The sequence below is a fragment of the Manacus candei genome, unplaced genomic scaffold, assembly GCF_025592945.1.
Source record: "Manacus candei isolate 608988 ecotype Guabito, Panama unplaced genomic scaffold, ASM2559294v1 h1tg000043l, whole genome shotgun sequence".
NCBI classification, from domain to species: Eukaryota; Metazoa; Chordata; class Aves; order Passeriformes; family Pipridae; genus Manacus; species Manacus candei.
Genome location: NW_026138091.1, coordinates 788,191 through 808,446, shown reverse-complemented (window position 1 = coordinate 808,446; position 20,256 = coordinate 788,191). Strand labels below are relative to the sequence as shown.

Below are 20,256 nucleotides of genomic sequence, written 5' to 3'. Positions count from 1 at the left end.
CATAGTTTAACATCATAGTCACATTTACATTTTAAATAATAGTATCTTGTTTTACAGTCTGAGCCCTGTATATCACTAAAATAAGCAGGCTATTCTATGGAAAGTGGGAATTCAAGGCGTATTAACTCAAACTACTTCTTTTGCTAAAGATCAGAACACTGAAATTCTGTTTTGTGATTTTTCTTTTTAGTATTTGTGTTGGTGGCATTTGGAACTGCACTGATCATGATTGCCCAGGTATTTGTATTTCATTATTCTTTTCTCTCCTCACAACAAAAAGGATAAAGTTTTCAGAAGACAACAGAACCAAATTTGATCCAAGGTTTGGGCTGCTACTTTAAGAAGGAAGATTAGCAGTGGGCTGACTGGAGGGAAGCCTGGCCATACTTATCCTACTTTTTCCCACTTGCAGCCCTACCTCAATGTGCTACATCCACTTCTTGTTTTCTATCTCCTGTTTATGCTCAATGTTCTTTGTCACAGGTGGTGTATTTCTACTGCATGTGCAGTACCTAGGCCAGGTATAAGGGTCTCCTCACTTCTAGGTGCAACTTTAATGCAAGTAATAAGAAATCTATCATTCTGATGCTCAGTGTGCTGCATTTTCTCTCTTGTAACAGCGGTTTATGTTTGGATAATGATCCTTATCTTTAAAGATAGCATGTCTCTCTAATGAGTTACACAGAGGAACATGCAGCAGTCAGGTAGTGAAACTCCCTTGACAGTTCTGTATCTTAGACAAGATTATACTATGAACTGTGTGAGAAAGATATTTTTTTGCAAATTAAGGATCCCTCTCTGTATGAGGTAGTAAGACTTAACAATTGCTAAGCAAGGCTTGACAATATGGATCTGTAGTGTAAAACAGTTGACACTGAGAACTGCTTCATATGCCTTGTGTGTGTTGCGTGTGCATGTGTGTGTGGGGTTAATTATGACTACTCTAGCCTGGTACTGAATTAATGTTAGTAGCAGGAGCAGGTTAAATGTGCTCCCACAGAGCACCTTCTGCGGTAGCTGCAGCCAAAGTAAATCTAGTTCATGTGCTTTGATGCTTCCCTGTGGCATAAATAAAAGTGCAATAAAGGGGGTTGAGCTGGAGAATTGCTGGAGACTTGCTTCAGCAGTGCATTCCTGATTTGAGCTGGAAAAAAAAAAAAAGATGTCCCCTTATGACAGACACCTGCAGCTTTTTCATACCTGTGGTAACAAGCAGTGCCATAGTACCTAGAAGGATGGAGAAAGAAGCTTGTCCTCTTTCCCACTCAGTCGTGGAAAAAGATGCTGAGAGGAAGATTCTAGGATATTTCTGAATTGTAATAAAGGGAAAAATCTCTTGTATTTTAGAGAAATTGTAACTCAAAGGCATCTCACCTAGTTAGAACCAAAAGATGCTGCACATTGGAGTGTGCAATATGAGATGGTATCTGATGGAAATAGGTGTCTCTAGCATACTTTGTTTTTAAATGCCATTATAGCTAGACAGATTAAAGTTAGCCTGGATTATGTTCTTAGAAGTAAGGAGAAAGTTTCTTTTTTATCTCTCTTACATAATTTAAAGAATAATGATACATTCTTATGCAAGTGAACATTCTTGTTTATTCTTTCTCTTTCAAGCTGAGTGCTCCATCACAGGTAGCTCTCATTTCACAACATTTGATGGGCGTCATTTTACCTTTCTTGGGATTTGCCAGTACATTTTGGTAAAAGGCAGTGGGAAAAGCAAATTCACAATCACTTTACAGAAAGCACCTTGTGGACAGGTAAGCCACATTTTTCTTAAAATGTTGAAACAAATGGATCCATCCATATTTCAGGTAATTTTGTGTAAGTTCTACTGTAAACTACTGGTTATGTTTAATAGCCAATATAAACTGAAACAATGTAACAGCTTTTTTTTTAGTAGTGTTTGTATTGCTACAAGTTGTATTGCCCTTTGTAAAATCAACTGCATCTTTAGAGGGTTAAAGAGTTATTAATTTATGCACATTAAAAAACTATAAACATTTTCAGTTATGGTACCAACAAAGTCTTAGGCTTTGGAAAAGCTTCTGCTGGCAGCACTGAGCAGGTTTAATATGCTACTTGTTAGGCAAGAGATTTTTTTTTTTTTGGTAGCTTTAGATTTTTATTTGGCACATTATAACATATTTAATTTGTTGAAACAATGCCTTTTAGAAAACTACCAATGAGATAAACCACCACATGTATTTGTTTGAAAGTATTTTGATAGGCGTCCAACAATAGGTTTTAGGAGTAAGGGTGCTTATAAAAAGTACTTATTTGTGAGAGTGGATTTAATGATGCTGTTAGTCACCTAGACTCACAGGAGAAGGGGCTCTGAGATTGTGACTCACAGCTGCCATGTGCTGAGGGCAGGCATGTCTGAACTCATCAGCAGGAAGCAATGCATGGAAGCTGCCCTGCTATGGTGCTGTCTCTTGTTTCCCTTCAAAAGCTAGACTATGAGCTGATGCCTCTGCCTTTTTTGTAAGGACCTTCTTCTTCTGCATAGGTGTTGAGACTACTGTTTCTGCATTTCAGGTGGCCTCAAGCATGGAATGGTTAGTTAGGTAGCCACTGAGAGACAAGGGTGCCACTGGAAACAACTCTTTGCACAGCTCTAGGCACCTTGAAAAGTTTTTGGATGAAAACAGAGGGGGCCCTGGGGAGCATAAGACAGTTTAAGCTGATTATATGTCATCTTTTGTCCTGTATTTAGGTTCATAAATTTTACTTGGATTGCACGCTAAAATGATGTAGATAGTCAGATATTTATCAATTACTGTAATATAATTCTGGAGTATTTATATCCTTCTGGTCTATAATCAGAGATCATCACTACATTTCTAAATGGGAAGTACCTTCATGTGTGCAAGAGTTTCTTTTTCCTGCGTTGCTGCATTTGTGGTCTGATTGCACCAGCTTGATATAGATGGGATTGGACTCTGGCTCAAACACTGTTTAACCTACCAATGAGCTGTACCCTGGGTGGCCATGCAAGTATGGCATGTTGAACGCAGTAATAGTACTTGGGGACCTCTGTCCACTTACTGCTAGACTGCCACGGTAGCTAAAATGTTTAATGCTTTGAGTGATAGTTTACAACTGATTTGCCTAATGACAGTTCTGTTGTTTCCTGTCTATACAGATGTTTTTTTCCCCTGTTTGTTTGGTTTTGTTTTCCACGGTAGTATGAATTTCATTGCCTGTTTCTGATGGTGAAACTTGTTTCTACTTAGAACTTTGACCACACCTGCATTGAGTCTATAACACTAGTTCTTGAAGATGATGTGAGGAAGCAAGTAACTCTCACAAGATATGGTCAAGTCCAAACTGTCTCTAATCAAGTTTTTAACCTCAATGGTAAGAAGTGCATAGAGAAGAATTTTACCAGGGTTCACATTCTGTCTCTCATATTCTCCAAAACTTTTAAATAATATCTGTCTATGAAAAGGGAATTTCTTCAAACCTAACTTATGAAGTGTACAATCACTTCATAGGACTTTAGTAATAATTATAGAAATGTACTTTGAAAATCTGTGAAACAGTCCTTCATTATACCTTTATTTCTTTGCATTTTTTGTCTTGCATAGTACCTAGAATTTCCACTCATTTTGTTTGTGTTTAGGGGGAAGGAGGTAAGAAAAAGAGAGAAGGTGAAGAGAGGTTGGAAATCACCTCGATGCTGATGTTAAGGTCTAGCTTGCTTAAAGCTTTTTAAAATAAATAGCATGGAATAGAATCCCTGTGCTCCATGGGATCTACATGGATATCAGTGCTGACTTATATTTTGATTTCAGACAGGTTACTTCACCTTTTTGAAAAGGATAGTAAAATAAATTGGCCTTAAAAACGTGTTATAAAATTAGGTACTGAAGGTAAAAATAATATTGTTAAATTTTGTAAATTATAGTGAACCAGTTACTGGATTTTTAGTCTCTTTCTGAATAAGTAAAGTGGGATTAAAGCCCTTTTCCAGACTCTGGAAGAACAGAGTTTAGAGAGTTCTGTGCTAGTGGTTGCAGCTATGCTTTTTCTTCATTGAATTTTTAAGATCACAGTTCTGCTTTTGGCATTCAAGGCTTCCTATGGCAATGAGTTAAATAGCTTATTATGCCTTCTGTTATGTTGACAGTTCTACTTCCTAATTTCTTTGGTAATTTCATTTTATTTCTTTTGAATCAGTCCCTATTCTCTTTCTTGTCTCTCTCCATGGTCTGCAACAAATATAATCTATGACAAATCTTTTGGTGTCACATGCTTGATAATTATGTGTATCCAGTCAGTCTTATTGACTAGGAACATCCTTAAGCATTTTATCTTCCTTTTCTCAGTTTATGCACCTAAGGATGTATGTGTGCATGCATAGAGGCTGCTTGTGAAGGTAGATCCACTTTTAGCCTACAACTGCAAGTAGCCCGACAATGGTAGCAAATGAATGCTGTGACTGTGAAATTTCCATTTCCTCACATAATGGATTTACTGGGAAGGAAAGCTGAGAATTTGATAGGGGCTCATACAGTCCAAGTAAGGAGCTATACTGATGTCATATCAATAGAGGTAGAGAGAACCTTCTATCTAAAGATTACACTTCACAGATACCTGTTAATTAATTTTATAATATCCCTGGAGACTAAGAAATGAGCCAGAGGCTTGCATTTTCAGTGTTTTCTTCTAAAATTAAAAAAAAAATAAAAAAGCAAATGTGGTTCCTAGATAACTCACAGGCTCACAGGTACAGAAAGGTGAGACATTTTTTATTGTTGACAGTAATTGAAATTCCTGATTTCTGTTGTTAATGGAAATAGGCTCAGACACAGAGTGGGTATGGATATTTGGCTGATGGTGAGGTTGTACATAGTTTCTCATTTTATTTCTGAGTTTTCAAAATCTTTTTTGTTTAATGGGTAAACCAGTGCAACCTGGATGTTAGATTTCAGTGACTTTGTTTTCTTTTTCTTTTGCCGTGTTCAGGGGCTATTGAAATTCAGAATATATCCTCTTTCTTTGTTCAACTGAAAACTAGTTTTGGTTTGAAGATACTGTTTGCTAAAGATGGAGAGAGGATCTATGTTCAAGTTGATGTCAGATGGAAAAGAAGAACATTAGGACTATGTGGAACATACAATGGGAATTTAAGAGATGATTTTCTGTAAGTTGCATGTTGTGTGTTTAGATTGTCTTTAATAACAAGTGAAAAGTTTTGTTGAACATAATCATCAGATTATTTAATTTCATTGACATGCTCAAACATTATTAAATTAACCCATAAAAAAATCTCTTAACTAAAATGATAGTCACTTTTTAAAATCTGAAAGTCATAAATTCAGGCATTCTAAGATGTTTTGCTAAGTAATTATAGAAAGCTACTGTTTAATTTAGAGAAGGTATGGGATGATGATATTGCTTGAATGCACGTTTCCCTTCCTGGATGCTTCCTTGTCTTCAGAGCAAATACATGAGCACTGACAAAAAGAGTGGGTGATACTACTTGTATCATCCTCACATAGTTCACACTTACTTCTGCTTGATTTTTTTCCTCCACATCAATTTTCAATGTAAAAAAAAATGTAATTCTGAACTACAGAAATATTTTAATTAGAAGGGCACACTTTTCTTATTCTTTTACCTTATTTCCTCCAAAGTTCCTCAACCTATAATGTCACAAAACTTATCTAGCAATAATAAATGCTTCTGAAATACTTGGTGCAAGCCAGCATCAAAATGCAAACAGCCCCGCTACAGAACACCAAAATTGGCTAACAGGTCATTCCATTTACATACTTTAATAAAGGCCAAATCTCCTCTCATTAATGTCTCCTCCAACTAATTTCAGAGTACTTAAATTAAGCCTAAGTGAAGGCAGACTTTTCATGTAAGATTGTTTTCACATGACTAAAATATTGAGGAAGAAGTTTCACATGCCCTCTCTTCTTTTATACCTCACAGGTGGAAATTCTTCTGGCATGCTGATTGTTCAATGTGACTATACATCTAAGCCTTTTTAATGTACTTGCATCCTCACCCATGTAGTCCCTAAGGTCAGCAGGATGCTTGCAATGTTGATCTTTTCCTTTCAGGTCTCCAGCAGGGATGATTGAAGGGACCCCACAACTTCATGCCAATGCATGGAAAGTTTCCTCAGCTTGCTCCGTGCCGATCAATATTCCTGTGGTTGATCCCTGTAACGTTAATCAGCAAAATGGTATGTTTTCACATGGGACACTTTTTGTTTTCTCTGTGAAGAAGTTGCACATACATGTATTTCAACTTCAGGTTTAGATGTCCACTATTTCTCTCTCTTTTTTTTTTTTTTCAAAGACCATTTTTTCCATACATATGGCATGTAAAATGAAGCAAGTACTTGATAAATACAAGCTAGCTGATAATTTAGTGCTGGGTGTACTGGCCACGATTACTAAATTTTGCTGTCTAATACACATGCAGAGTGCTAGACAGAATTATGTAAATTATGCCAGTCGAGAGGAAAGATATTTGTAGATGCATGTTTGCAGATCAACAAGAAAGTACAGGACAAAGTGTTAAGATTAGAAGTCCTGTCTTTGGCTTCTTCATGGTTGTTGCATTAAAAATTTCCTTATCCTCCATCTATGTTCTCTGAGAAAAACTGAAGCAATAAACTGAGAGCCTTGGATTTGTTCAAATTCCTGAGTAAAGATTTAGTTTTGGCTGGTTGACATGCCTATGGTTTCTGATGAACTTTCACTGTCTCCTTTTTATATTGATGTCCTTTTCAATTAATGAAGACAATGGGTAGGCTGTAGTGGCCAATTCTGAGAGAATGTAGTCTAATGTTTTTAATGTTTCAGACATAAGACCTTACAAAAGATGTGTGATTTATCCATATTTAGAGCCTGTGGGAGCAAGCCTAGAATAACCCTAAACCTCCAACAATGTGGGGCATTCTCAGACTTTTTATGCCTTCCACATTGTCTGTCTTCTAAAGCAGTATGTCTCAGCTAAGTTAGCTCTTCCCAAGGTCCTTTATGCCTCACCTTCAGTTATGTGCTGCCTCAGTGAAAGTGGAGTTTGACATAAATGTAAGCTGCCTAGAGCAGAAGGGTGGACAACATGACCTTCTGAGGGTCCTTTCCAGCCTAAATTTCCCTACAGTTCTGTAATAATCACTGAGAAAAAGCAGTGGAGAATAAAGGGATCCACCCTATGCTACAAGCACAAGCATCTTTTCCAGGTCTATGATGATCTTGATCTGATGAAACTAAAAATCAATGATTGTTTGTTTGTATGTTTACTTATTTTGTCTGGTTAATTTTCAACCAAGTCAAGTTCAGGCCTTGGATCTAGTTTTCTGAGAGACTCTGTAAAATGTGAAATCCTTGTGCCACTGTGTGTATGTGGAAATGAACAGAGTCTGAAGGGTAGGGACACTCTTTTAGCAGCAAAAGTGGCTTAAATATGATCCACACTAGTGGTGTTCCTTAGATATTCCACCACTTGTGATGGTAGTCCACCTCAGTGGTCAGAGGAGGGTTTGCTGGTGCTAGAAAATATATGGCCAACTTGGGATTTGCATGCCCTGAAGCTCTAGTTTGTAATACTTCCTGAGTCCACACACTAAAAAGTATATGGCCATTGTTGATTTTAAAGCTAAATGGAATGTCAAGTACAAAGAAACACATTCCAAGCTTTGAAGGACTCTTCTAACTACTCTTTTGAAATATATTATTTTGGCATTTAAATTTCCTGTACTATTAGAGGAAGGCATAACTGTTTAAGTATAGTTATTTTTATCTTAAGTGAAATTTATTGTTGAGGGAGTTGCTTATAATATCAGTTTTAAACTATAGAATTTTACAGAAAGACATTGTATGCAAGGTTTTATTGCACAACTGGCTATATTTGGTTTTAATGTTCTGTGCTATTCATTTGACTAACTGTTAAATTAAAATGGATCTGGCTAAAACAACGTCATCTTGTCTTAGCTGAGTATGCATCTCACTGTGATATCATCAACCAAGACGTTTTTGCTCCCTGCCATGCCTACATCAGTCCAGGGTTGTACTACCAGCTGTGCCGCTTTGACGCGTGCAAATGTGGGAGCAGCTGTTTGTGTAATGCTTTGGCTCACTATGCTTACGTCTGTGGCAAGCACGGGGTCATCGTTGACTTCAGATCTCATATTTCTTACTGTGGTGAGTAACATTTCCATAATGGAATATCTTTTGGAAATATCTGAAATTCTACAAATATCATTTGTTCTACAAAATGTACTTGATCTTTTTTCCTGGAAACTAGGATTGTGCCATGGTATAACAATGTACTCAGGGAGAATAATAGCCTTTACATTAGGCATCTGAGTTGGAGCCCCTGAACTGGCTCACGGGGAGTGTCTTCCCTTTCTGTTGGTTACAGAGAGAATTGAAACTTCTTCTTTGAACCCCTAAGTCATATGGAAGCCCCTATTAGGCAGAAGTAGTCAGGGAGTGGCAGGAGTGGGGCTGTTCCCTAAGGGAAGGCAAGCTGGGCTGGGAGGGGCACCCGAGGTTGGGCAGTGATTGCCAAGCAGGATACAGTAATGATTTAAAACAAGACATTTCACAGAATCATAGAATATCCTGAGTTGGAAGGGATCCACAAGAATTATGGAAGTCCAACTCCTGTGTTTCAGTTTCTAAGCCGTACAGTAATGCCTCAGCCTTAACTGGACCATTTTATTTCCCTTGGAAGCCTGAGTTACTAGATAGATGCCCTGTTTAACATATATAAGACACCCACTGCTTACAAAATAGACATTTCCAGTCAAAGAATTGTTTAACACAAAACCACCTGAATCTAAACATTTCTAACTTAAGAAATCAGTAGAACAGCGTATTTTCCTCTTGCTTTTCAACTAAACCCAGTTCAGCAAGACACCATTTTGCTTTGATTTTTTTACACTCCCATGATACTGCTTTGTTTTCTATTTTTCACATATTAAGAGTATGCTGTTCTCCCTTCTCTCTCTCTCCTCCAGCTGTAATGTGTCACAGTGGTATGCTTTATCATCAGTGCTCTTCTTTTTGCAAACACTCCTGTGCTTCACTTTCTATGGCAAATGTCTGTGGTGATGACTGTGCAGAAGGATGTAATTGTCCTGATGGGAAATATTTTGAAGAGTCGGTCAACTTTTGTGTATCAATGTAAGTCATAAGAAAATAGCATATATGTATAGGCACATTTTCCTCTTTCCAGTGAGATTTAAAGCAGCTTTTCTGCTGTTTCCCTCAAGATGTAGACTGCCTAAAGAAGATAGCAAACAATATGTGAAGATTTCATATTCTTTTTACTAATCAGTAGCAGGGCCTCATCTGATACTGTGTGTACATACATCTACTGCACTTCAGAGCAGATATATCAAACTGCTTTAGAGAAGAATGATGAAACTTTTTTACTTCATGGGAAAACATTTTCACATGAAAACCTTGTTTTTAATACTTCAGAAAAAAATGAGAAGGAATCTATGTAACAGCGATCCATAAAGTAAAGGGTAGGATGGAAAGAGTGGCTAGGAGTGTCTTTTTTTATGTCTTACAATGCAAACCCCTTAAGTTAAATGGAAGGAAATGATCAATGAGAGGAAATAGTTTTTGTACGTTGTGTACCAAAATTTTACAGCTTACCATCGTGGGTAGTTACTCAGTTCAGACACTGAATTAAAAACTGGAATGGGTATTTATATAAATTTCAAGATTATACAGAGTTATTTCTGTTCATTGCAGCATATATTTTGGAAAGCTCAGTAAAATTCATACTATAGGGATAAAGACTGTCTCAAACTATTAAAGAGTGCAAGGTAACTTGTTAATCACATATTTTTGCATGGCGTCTAGGTAATTCAGTTGCTACTTTTAACCCATCTGGCTCTTATCACAGACAGAGTTAATGGATTTTGCTGTGAGAATTGCTCTATCCCGTGATTTGGACAATGCTTTGAATGGGAACTACGTGTTGTCATTGTACTCCCATAACTGGGAAGAAAAATTACATTAATGCACAGATACAGCAAATAAATAATACAGAGATTGAGGAAAATCCTGGCTTTGTTGAAGATGATAGGAGTTTTGCCACTGACTTCAGCGCAGTTTGAGTGTCATCATTAAATTTTTGTCTTTCAAAGAAAGATTGAGGATACACACAAGGATTGAGTTAATGAATTATAAGGCCTGCTTATCATAATAGCTTGATAAATGAATGGCCCTTAAATCCCATTTCATCTTGCTTTTGTAGCTAAATGCATGAATATTCTTTTAACAGATCTGCCTGTCATTGTCATTACAAGGGCAAAGCCCTCCAGCCTGGAGAAATCCTCTCTACGCCAACAGGCTCCTGGTAGGTTTGAGTGCCAAGAGTTTTGTCTTTCGTGTATTACAGTTTGGATGCTACTTTAAGAGACCTGAGAATTTTTTACATGTAGAATGAAGGTTTATTGTATTGAGATTTTATTTTAGTTATACGCTTAGTAAAAGGGAGCCTAATATAAATTGGATTATGTACTTGGTTATTTTAACAAGATACCTGGAAAATTCTTTCTCCTTTTGATTTCTATTGTTTGAATTGGGTTGAGTTGTACTATCTTTTTAAACATGGTGGCTACAAAACATTTTCCCGTTGAATAAACATGGGTTTCCTTTTCTTTTCCAGTCAATGTTTGAACGGAACAGTGAAATGTATTGAAGCCAGTACAGAAAATACAGGTCATTTACAGTCTTGTCCCATATTAAAGTTGCACAGAGAAAGATTTTGACATTAAATAGTCATTTGGTTTTCTCCTCATATGTATTTTCATCATGAGATACTTAATGTCACAACTTATTTAAAATAGGCAGTAAAGAGCACAAGTTGTTTTGGTTTTTTTTTTCTTTTTTTTTGTTTTTCTGTAGCACAAATTGTACTACTAAGTCACTTGGGAAATTAAAAAAGTAAATAATTGCATGTGACTTCTAGATCAATGTGTTCTCATGGGAACACCTATAATTAGGCTCACTATTCACATCTAGGAAGCCTTAAGATCTTGATTTCTAGAAAGTAAATTTTTAATGCATTTCTAATAAATTTAAGAGGGATTTCAATACACTCAAAATTATGCCACTTCTAAAGATTCTTTCTACCTAAGGCATAATTATTCCATCTTTAAGAATGAACTGTGTATCAGATCCAGGGTGCATAGATCCAGATGCTTAATATTATGTTTTGGCCTTTGTTTTTCCATTAGAACAAACATTAATTTTATATCTCTGTAATATAGATTTTGTTATAAATGTCTGTTCAGATTGCATTCTTATGTGTACTGTAATGTAGGCTCACTGTACATTAAAATAAATAGTTTCTGAACAACACCAAATAGAAAACCTTCACTGTAAAAGAGCAGTTGATCTCATCTAACCTGCATTTTGCATTTGAAGTTCACATATGCCCAGACGGAAAAATCTACTATGACTGCAGATCTCCTGTGCCTGGATTACCAGCAGCAGGTGTGAATTGTGGGATCTCTTGTGCAAACCTTGCCATGAACTTCTCCTGTGTCCCCTCTCCACCCTGTGCAAGTGGCTGCATTTGCCCCCCCGGGTAAGCTTTGATGGAGCAGCTTGGAGCACAAGCCAAATACATATTTTCCACAGTTCAACTCTGCTTAGGTTTTTTTTTTCTTTTTAAATTCCAGTGGTATTGCACCTCTAATTTCGAAACTATTGTTCCATAAACACACAGTAACAGTTAAAAGGCCAACTCTTTTTTTGTCTTTAAGAGCCCTTTTCTCCTTTTTGCTGGTGTAAGGCTCCATGCTGTAATCCTGCCTCAGTTGAAGTATCACTGTTTCTCCATGCAGAGACCATGATTCCTCTAACCCATTAGATATCCAGCTTACTCCCTGTTTTTTCTCAACATTCCATTTTATTTCACTATGTGTGTAGCCAATGGTCTCAGTTGTGTGCAGATCAGAGTGTAATGAGACTGCCAGAATTCCCTTCTAGCACCTTGTGATGTTCTTAGATAACTAAGCACTGGTGTAGGACAGATTTCACTAATTGTTCTTGTCTGGTATTCTGTAGTCCTCTACAACCTCTGCCTCAACTGAGAAGTTAGCTTTTAAGACCATTAGTGTTATAAGAATGAACAATTATTTTTAACACAAAAAAATGCATAAATCTGTACAAGTAGTAAACTAGTAAATTTTTACTGAAACATCACCGTATTTGCATGAACTTGAACTAGCAGTATTGACATGAAAGTTCATTTAAAAATTTGAAGAAATTAAAATATAAGTTTTAACCTAGATCTCAATCCCTACTCTCACAGTCATACCATTTCAAATCAAGTATTACTTGATTATTTTCTGAATTATAAACTATAAGTGGGGTACTGACAAGCCAAATCCCAAGTTTCTGCCCAATAATAGAGTAAAAGGCATGAATTATTTTTATTACATAAGAGAATAAACACTTATTTTGCTATTAGGTGGAAAATTAAATGTATAACATTTAGTGCAGTTAGTAATATTCTCACTGTTAAATGGTATTTCTGGACCCATTATGACTTTCAGGCTCATGGTTTCAAGAAGTGAGTATGGCTTTTAGCTAGGAAGGGGCAAGCCAGATTATCCTAAAAATTAGGTTCAGAAGTTTTATTTTTATACAAGAAAATGTTAAGCATATAGCTCTTGATATTAAATCTAAGTGGACAAGTCATGAAAACCTTGTTATGAGACATTTTACTGTAATGTCAATTTTTTATTATCTTGAGATGCTGTTCTTCTCATTGTTTCTCCTTTCCCACCTTATTTCTACCACTACCCATTGTTTGACTGAATGACCTAACATTTTGGGATGGAATCTTGAGTTCTTCTGGAGACTGGCACCTTATTCTAGCATCCTGGGTACTTATGGTGCTTGTAAAGTAGAGGAGATTGTGTGTGGTATTGAAACCCTTTCCTTTGGAAACCCATGACAAGATGGACTCTAGTATGCAAAAAATGGTCTTCTTAAATGAAAAATGTTTTACATTTTCTATTGTTAAAATTCTTGCATGATAACTTGTTGTTCTTATAGTCAGTAGCTGAAGAGGTGACAAATTATTAGAAACTCAAAGTCTCTTGTGTGCTTTAAAAATTGAATAAAACAGCACAGATTTTCATGAGGAAATGAACTGAGAATGACTGTAAAGTCATCACCCAAAGATACACTGAAAGTCACCCTTACGCTGAGCTGGAGATATAAGAGGCTAAATTGAATTGTAGAAGTATAGAGGACTAGTATGGAAAGGGATCCCACGGGGCTAAATTATTCTCCTGCCCTTAGGGCAGCATCAGCAACACCTATGTTATTCTTGACAGATATTTAACTTCCATTGACAGAGACTCTGATCTTCTCAAGCTATCTGCTCTGGTGTTTTCCTATCCTTAGTAATTTTTCTGGACACTTGACTCATTTACTTAGAGCTGATTCTTGTTTATTGAACCAGTGATGGGGTGAAGAAAACTTTAAGCTGTATATTCCTTTAAACTTCCACTTCAAGTGAAAAAATCTCAAGATCGTACTTTGAAAAACATCTCTGTACTTTCAGCCCTGTGCTGCAATGACAACTAAAGGAATTGTTCCCCTAAAGAGAGAGCAGCACTGGGAGTGTCAGTAATTTTTTTAAAAAAGTTAATGTTGCTAAACAGATGGAAATGAGGAGATAGCAAAAAGTTGTTGACCACATCTCTGGATTTCTTATTCATAATATAATTAGATTTGACAATCTTTGCATTACATGCCTCTGTTTTGTTGTAACCTTTCTGGTTGTTTCAACTTCCCTGGTGTAGGCAGATAACCTCCAACGTGGCCCTTTGTAAATTGTGTTTCTTTGGCTGTGGCAGAGTTCTGCTAGCTCTACAACAGCTGCCATAACCCAGCTCACTGTTCTGCACTCAGAACAGGACAGTTGCTGCAGCCTCAGCATCTTGCATGATACACAGGTGCTCTGCAGTTCTCAGGGAGGAGTACCTACATTACCTACGCTCCTGCATGGGAGCTGCTGCCCCACACCAACACACCCCTTTCCAGATAGAATGACAGAAGGACCTAGTGAGGTCTTCAGCTGTGCAAAGTGGAGATCATTTGATGTGGACAACTTTTGCTGATGAAACAATTGTCCTAGGCTGGATGGAAGACTGGTTGCCCTCAGTGGGGTTTAGACAATACAGTACATATTCAGTTACGTTGATCTGCTTGTGAATTTACTCTTTTGTCTTCCTAATTCTTTTATTTTAAAGGATGGCTGAGCATAGAGGGAAATGTTATATTCCTGATAGTTGTCCATGCACCTGGAAAGACAGGGAATTTCTGTCAGGAGAAGTGATAGCTACACCATGTTACACTTGGTGAGTGATGTTCATTTTGCATACTTCCAAATCATCTGGATCTCTTAGACCCAAAGTAAAACTGATACAGAAAATTTGTTGAATACTTTTAAATCAAAAATATGCTTTTTTATAGACAGTTACAGGATACATCTTTTATTAGGTTCACTAATAGACTTGGATAAGTAGGAAGACTTTGGGAGGAGTGCTTCTTCAGATCTGTAAAGTAAGCTGAAGATATCCAAGCTAAAAAGCAGTCAAACCCAAATGCTTAATTCCACACGTTAGTTAATCTCTGAAAGAAAAGACATTTGGCTTCTGGAGAATAGAATATCAGGAAAGACAACTAAGGAGAGAAAAAAAGAGAGATTAAATGTATGACAGTAGTAAATAGTCTGCTTATTTGGGAACTGGACTCTTTGCAGTGTAAGTTACCAGTTACCACGAGTGACTGTATAGGAAGAAGCTGAGCAACTTAAAAAAAAAAAAAAAGGCCATTAGAATTGAAAAATGAGCTAGCACACAGCATCTTTTTAAGGAGCTTTACCTGATACATACTGACACAAACCAGTTTTTCATTAATTATAATTTGCTAGCCAAAATATCTGTATTCAGTTAAGTATACGTTTAATAATGAAAAAAAAAGATTGGCTTGGCAGCTTTCAATCAGTTAAAAATTTCATTGGCAAATCAAATGAGCATTTACACTTACACAAGCAAAACTAGAGGATGCCAATACTACATTCATACAAACTTGTGTAAACCATTGAAATTAACTGACAGGAATAGTATTCCTGCAAAATATCAACATTAATTTCTTAAATTCATTCCATACTTGTCTGATAACCTAAAATCTTACAGATAGCAACTGGAAGTATTTTGCTTTGAATATGTGCAGACCTTTATCAAAATTCCTTGAGAAAAAATAATATCCATGTTTTATGAATGAGCATGTTGTGGCATGGTGCCTTAGCTATACTGGAGGCAGTGATGGAAATATTAATATAAGCCATGAAAATTTGAGATTTGAATTTATTTCTTAGGTGTTTTTACTGTTCATATGGGCTGACGGTAAAATGTTCAACACTTTTCTGCCATGGCATCACCAATAACTTCAGAAGCGATCCACAGAATAGCTCTCTGTTTCAAGAATTTTCTTCTGTTCATGAATTTCTGCATGATTTGAAATAAAGAACCCAAGAAAGCTTTTTTTGAAAATGTACAGAAAATAATCCTGTTATGAGAAGATAATGATTATTAGTTTTTCCTACAGTGTTTGTCGGAGAGGCATATTCAATTGCACCAGTTACCCCTGTCCTGCTGTATGCACTATTTATGGAGATCGGCATTATTATACCTTTGATGGACTGGAATATGATTATGTCAGTGACTGCCAAACTTACCTGCTAAAGGTAAGAGGATTGTTCATACATTTCTGTGTGTCCAAGTGAAAGTTTCCATGAAAGAACAAGTATTTTGAACGCTGGGAGTTGATCTATAGAAACAAACATTAAGAAAACAGGTGTAGGAACAGGCGTGAAGGAAGAATCTGTAAATGACATTTTGTGCTCAGCTGTTTGAGAACAGTAAATGGTTATGTTCTTGCATATCTATGTGGTTTAGAGAAAAATAAAACCCAATGTTCTCTGTTCTACCTCAACCTTGTTTTCATCACAACGAGCAAAGAATAACACTATAGAAACTGTTCAAACTAGGTATAATCTATATTTATTTAATAATTATCTATAAACCCAGCTTGGCAGAGGGTCAGTGATGACCTCTGGCTGCTTGGAATTCTTCTTGAATGTGATCTGCATCAGATCCAGATTTTATGTGTATAATAATATCAAACACAATGATTTCATAATTCAACAATGAAATCATTCCTTGAATTTGTCTGGCTGCTACATGCTAATGTTCCTCACAGCACACATTTACAGTACATTGCTAGCCTTTTTTGTTTAAAAATACGATTACTGACATTTAGAAATATATTCTATTACTAAACGCACTATTGTTTATTATCATTGTTGCTATTTTTAAGGTGAAGAGTCTGTATTCTCAATTACAGTAATATGTTTAGAAGAATACTCCTTTTCCTGACTGTCTAACCTTAAAAAAACCCTCAGTTTCTCAACAAGGACTACTACAAATAGTTTATTTGATGTATGCTTTAGTAGAGTATTCACAGCTGTGAAATAAAATAAATTGGTTCCAGATTTTTGAGTTTGTTTAAAAAGAAAAAAAGAAACAAGGTTTGGTAAAGATAATAATACCTCAGAGCAAACTCTTATATAAAAGAGCTCTTACTCTTAGAGGTATATGAACCTTTGTACAAACCTTCCTCCATTAAGATGTAAAAAACAGGGATTACTTTACCTGTAAAATCTTCTTGCCTATATGATGAGATGGAAAGGTGGCTTGTCATTTCGTAATTCTTATGCTATCCATTCAGACAGATTTGTAAGACAAATCCATACTGCTTTTTAAAACTTTAGTGCGATACTGGAATGCTTGGCTTTTACAATCAAATGTCACCTGCCACTCTACTGTGTAAGAAAAAAACCTACCTGGAAACAAACCACGGGAAGCATTTGTCATCTGAGAATAAAGTTGGTAGGCAGATAATTAAGGCACATGACACACTGTGGCCAATGGACCATTCTTCAGGTGAACATGACCAAAGTGATGAAAATGCTGCCTACATGGATCGCTTTTAAGACTTCTCGGACTTTTTTCAGCTTTTCAAGCTTTACTTTTTCCCCAAACTCAGCAAATGTGAGAAAGTGTAGCCAAATTTGTTCATAATTTTTCTTTCTTCTTTAGTATATGGAAAGCTTTCCTGATCTATATTAAAGATCAGGAAAGAGATCCTGATCTCTATTAAATTATTACAAATTAGGCACGGCATAATTATATCTGGAACAGGTGATGTATCTGTGGGATAATTTTTGACTGTGAAATGTTTGGAGTATTTTTAGGGGGGAAAAAAAGGAAAAAACCAAAGGATGGGATCATATGGCAGATGCCCAAGAGCTTTGAGGGAACTAAAACACAGAACTGATGAACTATGTGATGTGCAATCCTAGAATCAGAGGAATGGAAGATGGCAATATAACCAAATATTTTAAAAGGACTTCATGACTGAATTTGACAAGAACAGACCAATATGTCTGAAATTCATATAAATTATAATAAAGAGAAATTGCAACTAAGGAAGAGTTGCCCCCCCCTTTTTTTAATAAAAGAAAAAAATCATGCATGATCAATCTTCTGAGTTATTCCAAAGACAATAAATATATGGATGAGGATAGTCTAGTCAATGTGTGTGTATTTTACCTTAAAGACCTTTTTGAGAGAGATTTCAACAAATATTTTTTAGAGACTAGTTTCTCATAGGATGAAAATGAGGATTCTTTGAGTCATGAAGTCACAGAATCACAGAATGGGTAAGGTTGGAAGGGACTAACAGTGGGTCGTCTGGTGAAACCTCCCTGCTCAAGCAGGGTCATTCCAGAGCACATGGCATAGGATTGCATCCAGATGGGTCTTGAATATCTCTAGTGAGGGAGACTCCATAACCCCTCTGAACAATCTGTTCCACTGCACAGTAAATTTCTTCCTCATATTCAGCTGGAACTTCCTGTGCATCACTTTCTGCCTGTTGCCTGGCACCATGAGAATAGCCTGACTTGACACCCTCCCTTCAGAAACTTTTAGACATTGATAAGGTCCCCTCTCAGTCATCTCTTCTCAAGGCTGAACAGGCCCAATTCCCTCAGCCTTTCCTTGTAAGAGAGATGATCCAGTCCCTTAATGGTCTTTGTTGCCCTCCACTAGACTAATTAATCATCTGAAGTTAAAAGACAGGAGTAAGTGGCCTTTGTTTTTTAGAACAGAAAAATCTTGGTGGCATCACACAGGGATCTGTGCTCAGACCTGCATTCATTATCTTCAGAAACAATTTTGAAAAGGTGGCGTGAGGATTGAGGTAGAGTATGCTGATGATAAAGAATCAGTCTGAACAGCTGAAACAAAAGGTTCAGAAGATCTTATGGCAGAAAACACTACATAATAAAATGGAAGATGAAATTCAACAGTGAAATATGCTAATCAATGAACACAAACCCCCCCTCGTAACTACACTTACCATGAAGATAGGCACTAAACTAGCTACTATTATGCAGGAATAGAATTTTATGTGAGAAAAATAAATGAAACAGATGGAATTGACATCTTCATAGTGGCAACCTGAGTGATAATCTGGTGTCATTTGTTCTGCAATTTCACATATGCTTTTATTTGCATGTACACAGTTACACTACAGTTGTACCACATACTGATGTGGTTAAACTACATTATATATGCAGGCTTGATGGCATAATGAGCTTGCTCTTGTTTGAAATACACTTTTTTGTTCCTAGAGTAGAGGTTTTGATGTCTCTCTCTCTCTCTAATCTCCTTCCCCTGTATTGTGGCGAAGTGAATACATTTTTAATAGTAGTATCTGAGTAATATAATGAGTCTACCTTGAGCTACTATTTGATCAGAAGGTATGCAAGAGAGTCCTGTCTCTTATAGCCTGTTATGCAAACAGGGAATCTTGATGAAAGGCGGGAAAATATATATATATATATAACTGCAAAAGTTTAAATGCCTTGCCTAACATCTTGGCAGGCACAGCTGTCCAGGGCAGCAGCAGGGCAGCACCTAAACCATGCAACCTGTTCTATAAACCAACTTTTCCTTTTTTTTTTTTTTTTTAGTACAATCACAGAATCATAGAATGATTTGGGTTGAAAGGGACCTTTAAAGATCATCTAGTCCAATCCCCCCGCCATGGGGCTCTGTGTACTGTGTGCTTCATATTCCTTGCCTGTAAGGTACTACAGAATATCGTAGATTTGATAGCTGCTAGTACACATTCCATTGATTTAATGGTAGTTTGCAGTGCTGTTACAAGGCTGGTTTTTATGGATAAGGTGTGAAATGCTCACCAGACACTTGAAATTGAAGCAACTGAAGTGGTTGTAATATTGTATATACAACACTGTATATACAATATTTGTATTTGTCCTTTCTCTTTTACTAACCTTTTTCCTGTGAGAAGTGGACAGCTTTGTCTCTGCTAACTTATATACTCTAAACAAAGGTATTGTAGCAGTGCAATAAGGGAAGTTATAGCTGCAATAAATTAGTTGGCATACTAGCTCTTCCCAGCTGTAGAAATGAGTGCAACAATCTGAATCCGATGTCCCTAGTGGTATGATAATATGTGGTTCCCATACATGTCACCAGCCCTCACTGTTTGATTTGGCCACTGGCCTCCCTAAATGTGATCTGTCAGAACAACTATTTGATTTGCCATTGTATTGCACTGTACCAAGCAAAGAACTCACCCTTACCTTTTATTATGTTTTAATAAGGAGCTCTTGTGCTCTTGTGGGAGAAAAATCAAGTATCAACTTCCAGCCAATTATGAAACTTCAAACTTTGTTTTCAACATCAGTATCATCTGTCAGGCCTTTTTGTTTAAGGTGACAGTAGGTGTATGAAAAAGCCCTTTATAACTAGTTCAACAGATATATCCATATCTCAGAAAATTGCCAAGAAGATGTAATGCAGCAATTAAGAAAACTAGGGCAGTAATGTCTCGTGAAATGATACCATCATCCTTATCAAGGAATTAGGAGTTACGTTACACACCAAGAAGTCCCTGTATAGATAGATGACATTCACAGAGAAGATATCAATATTTACTTCTAATATTTTAAAACCTCAGTAATTTCAAAGGTAAAAAAGAAAAAGTCTTAGCAGACCAACTTGTTTATCAGTGTAGATCATGAAAACACTTCATTTTATCTAATCTAAAAATGAATGATGATTTTAAAGTCAGA

At 36.5% G+C, this 20,256-nt stretch overlaps 1 protein-coding gene across 1 annotated transcript in view; it reads left to right on the top strand.

Annotated features, from left to right (window-relative positions):
• The window catches only part of OTOGL (otogelin like), a 92,496-nt gene that overhangs the window by 18,823 nt on the left and 53,417 nt on the right, over positions 1-20,256 (top strand). The window contains exons 15-26 of the mRNA XM_051795976.1: positions 191-237; positions 1,618-1,763; positions 3,243-3,366; positions 4,978-5,155; positions 6,084-6,208; positions 7,968-8,177; positions 8,999-9,164; positions 10,279-10,353; positions 10,666-10,718; positions 11,427-11,589; positions 14,273-14,380; positions 15,633-15,771. Coding sequence (XP_051651936.1) covers positions 191-237; positions 1,618-1,763; positions 3,243-3,366; positions 4,978-5,155; positions 6,084-6,208; positions 7,968-8,177; positions 8,999-9,164; positions 10,279-10,353; positions 10,666-10,718; positions 11,427-11,589; positions 14,273-14,380; positions 15,633-15,771 — 1,534 coding nt within the window. The remainder of the gene's footprint in view (positions 1-190; positions 238-1,617; positions 1,764-3,242; positions 3,367-4,977; positions 5,156-6,083; positions 6,209-7,967; positions 8,178-8,998; positions 9,165-10,278; positions 10,354-10,665; positions 10,719-11,426; positions 11,590-14,272; positions 14,381-15,632; positions 15,772-20,256) is intronic.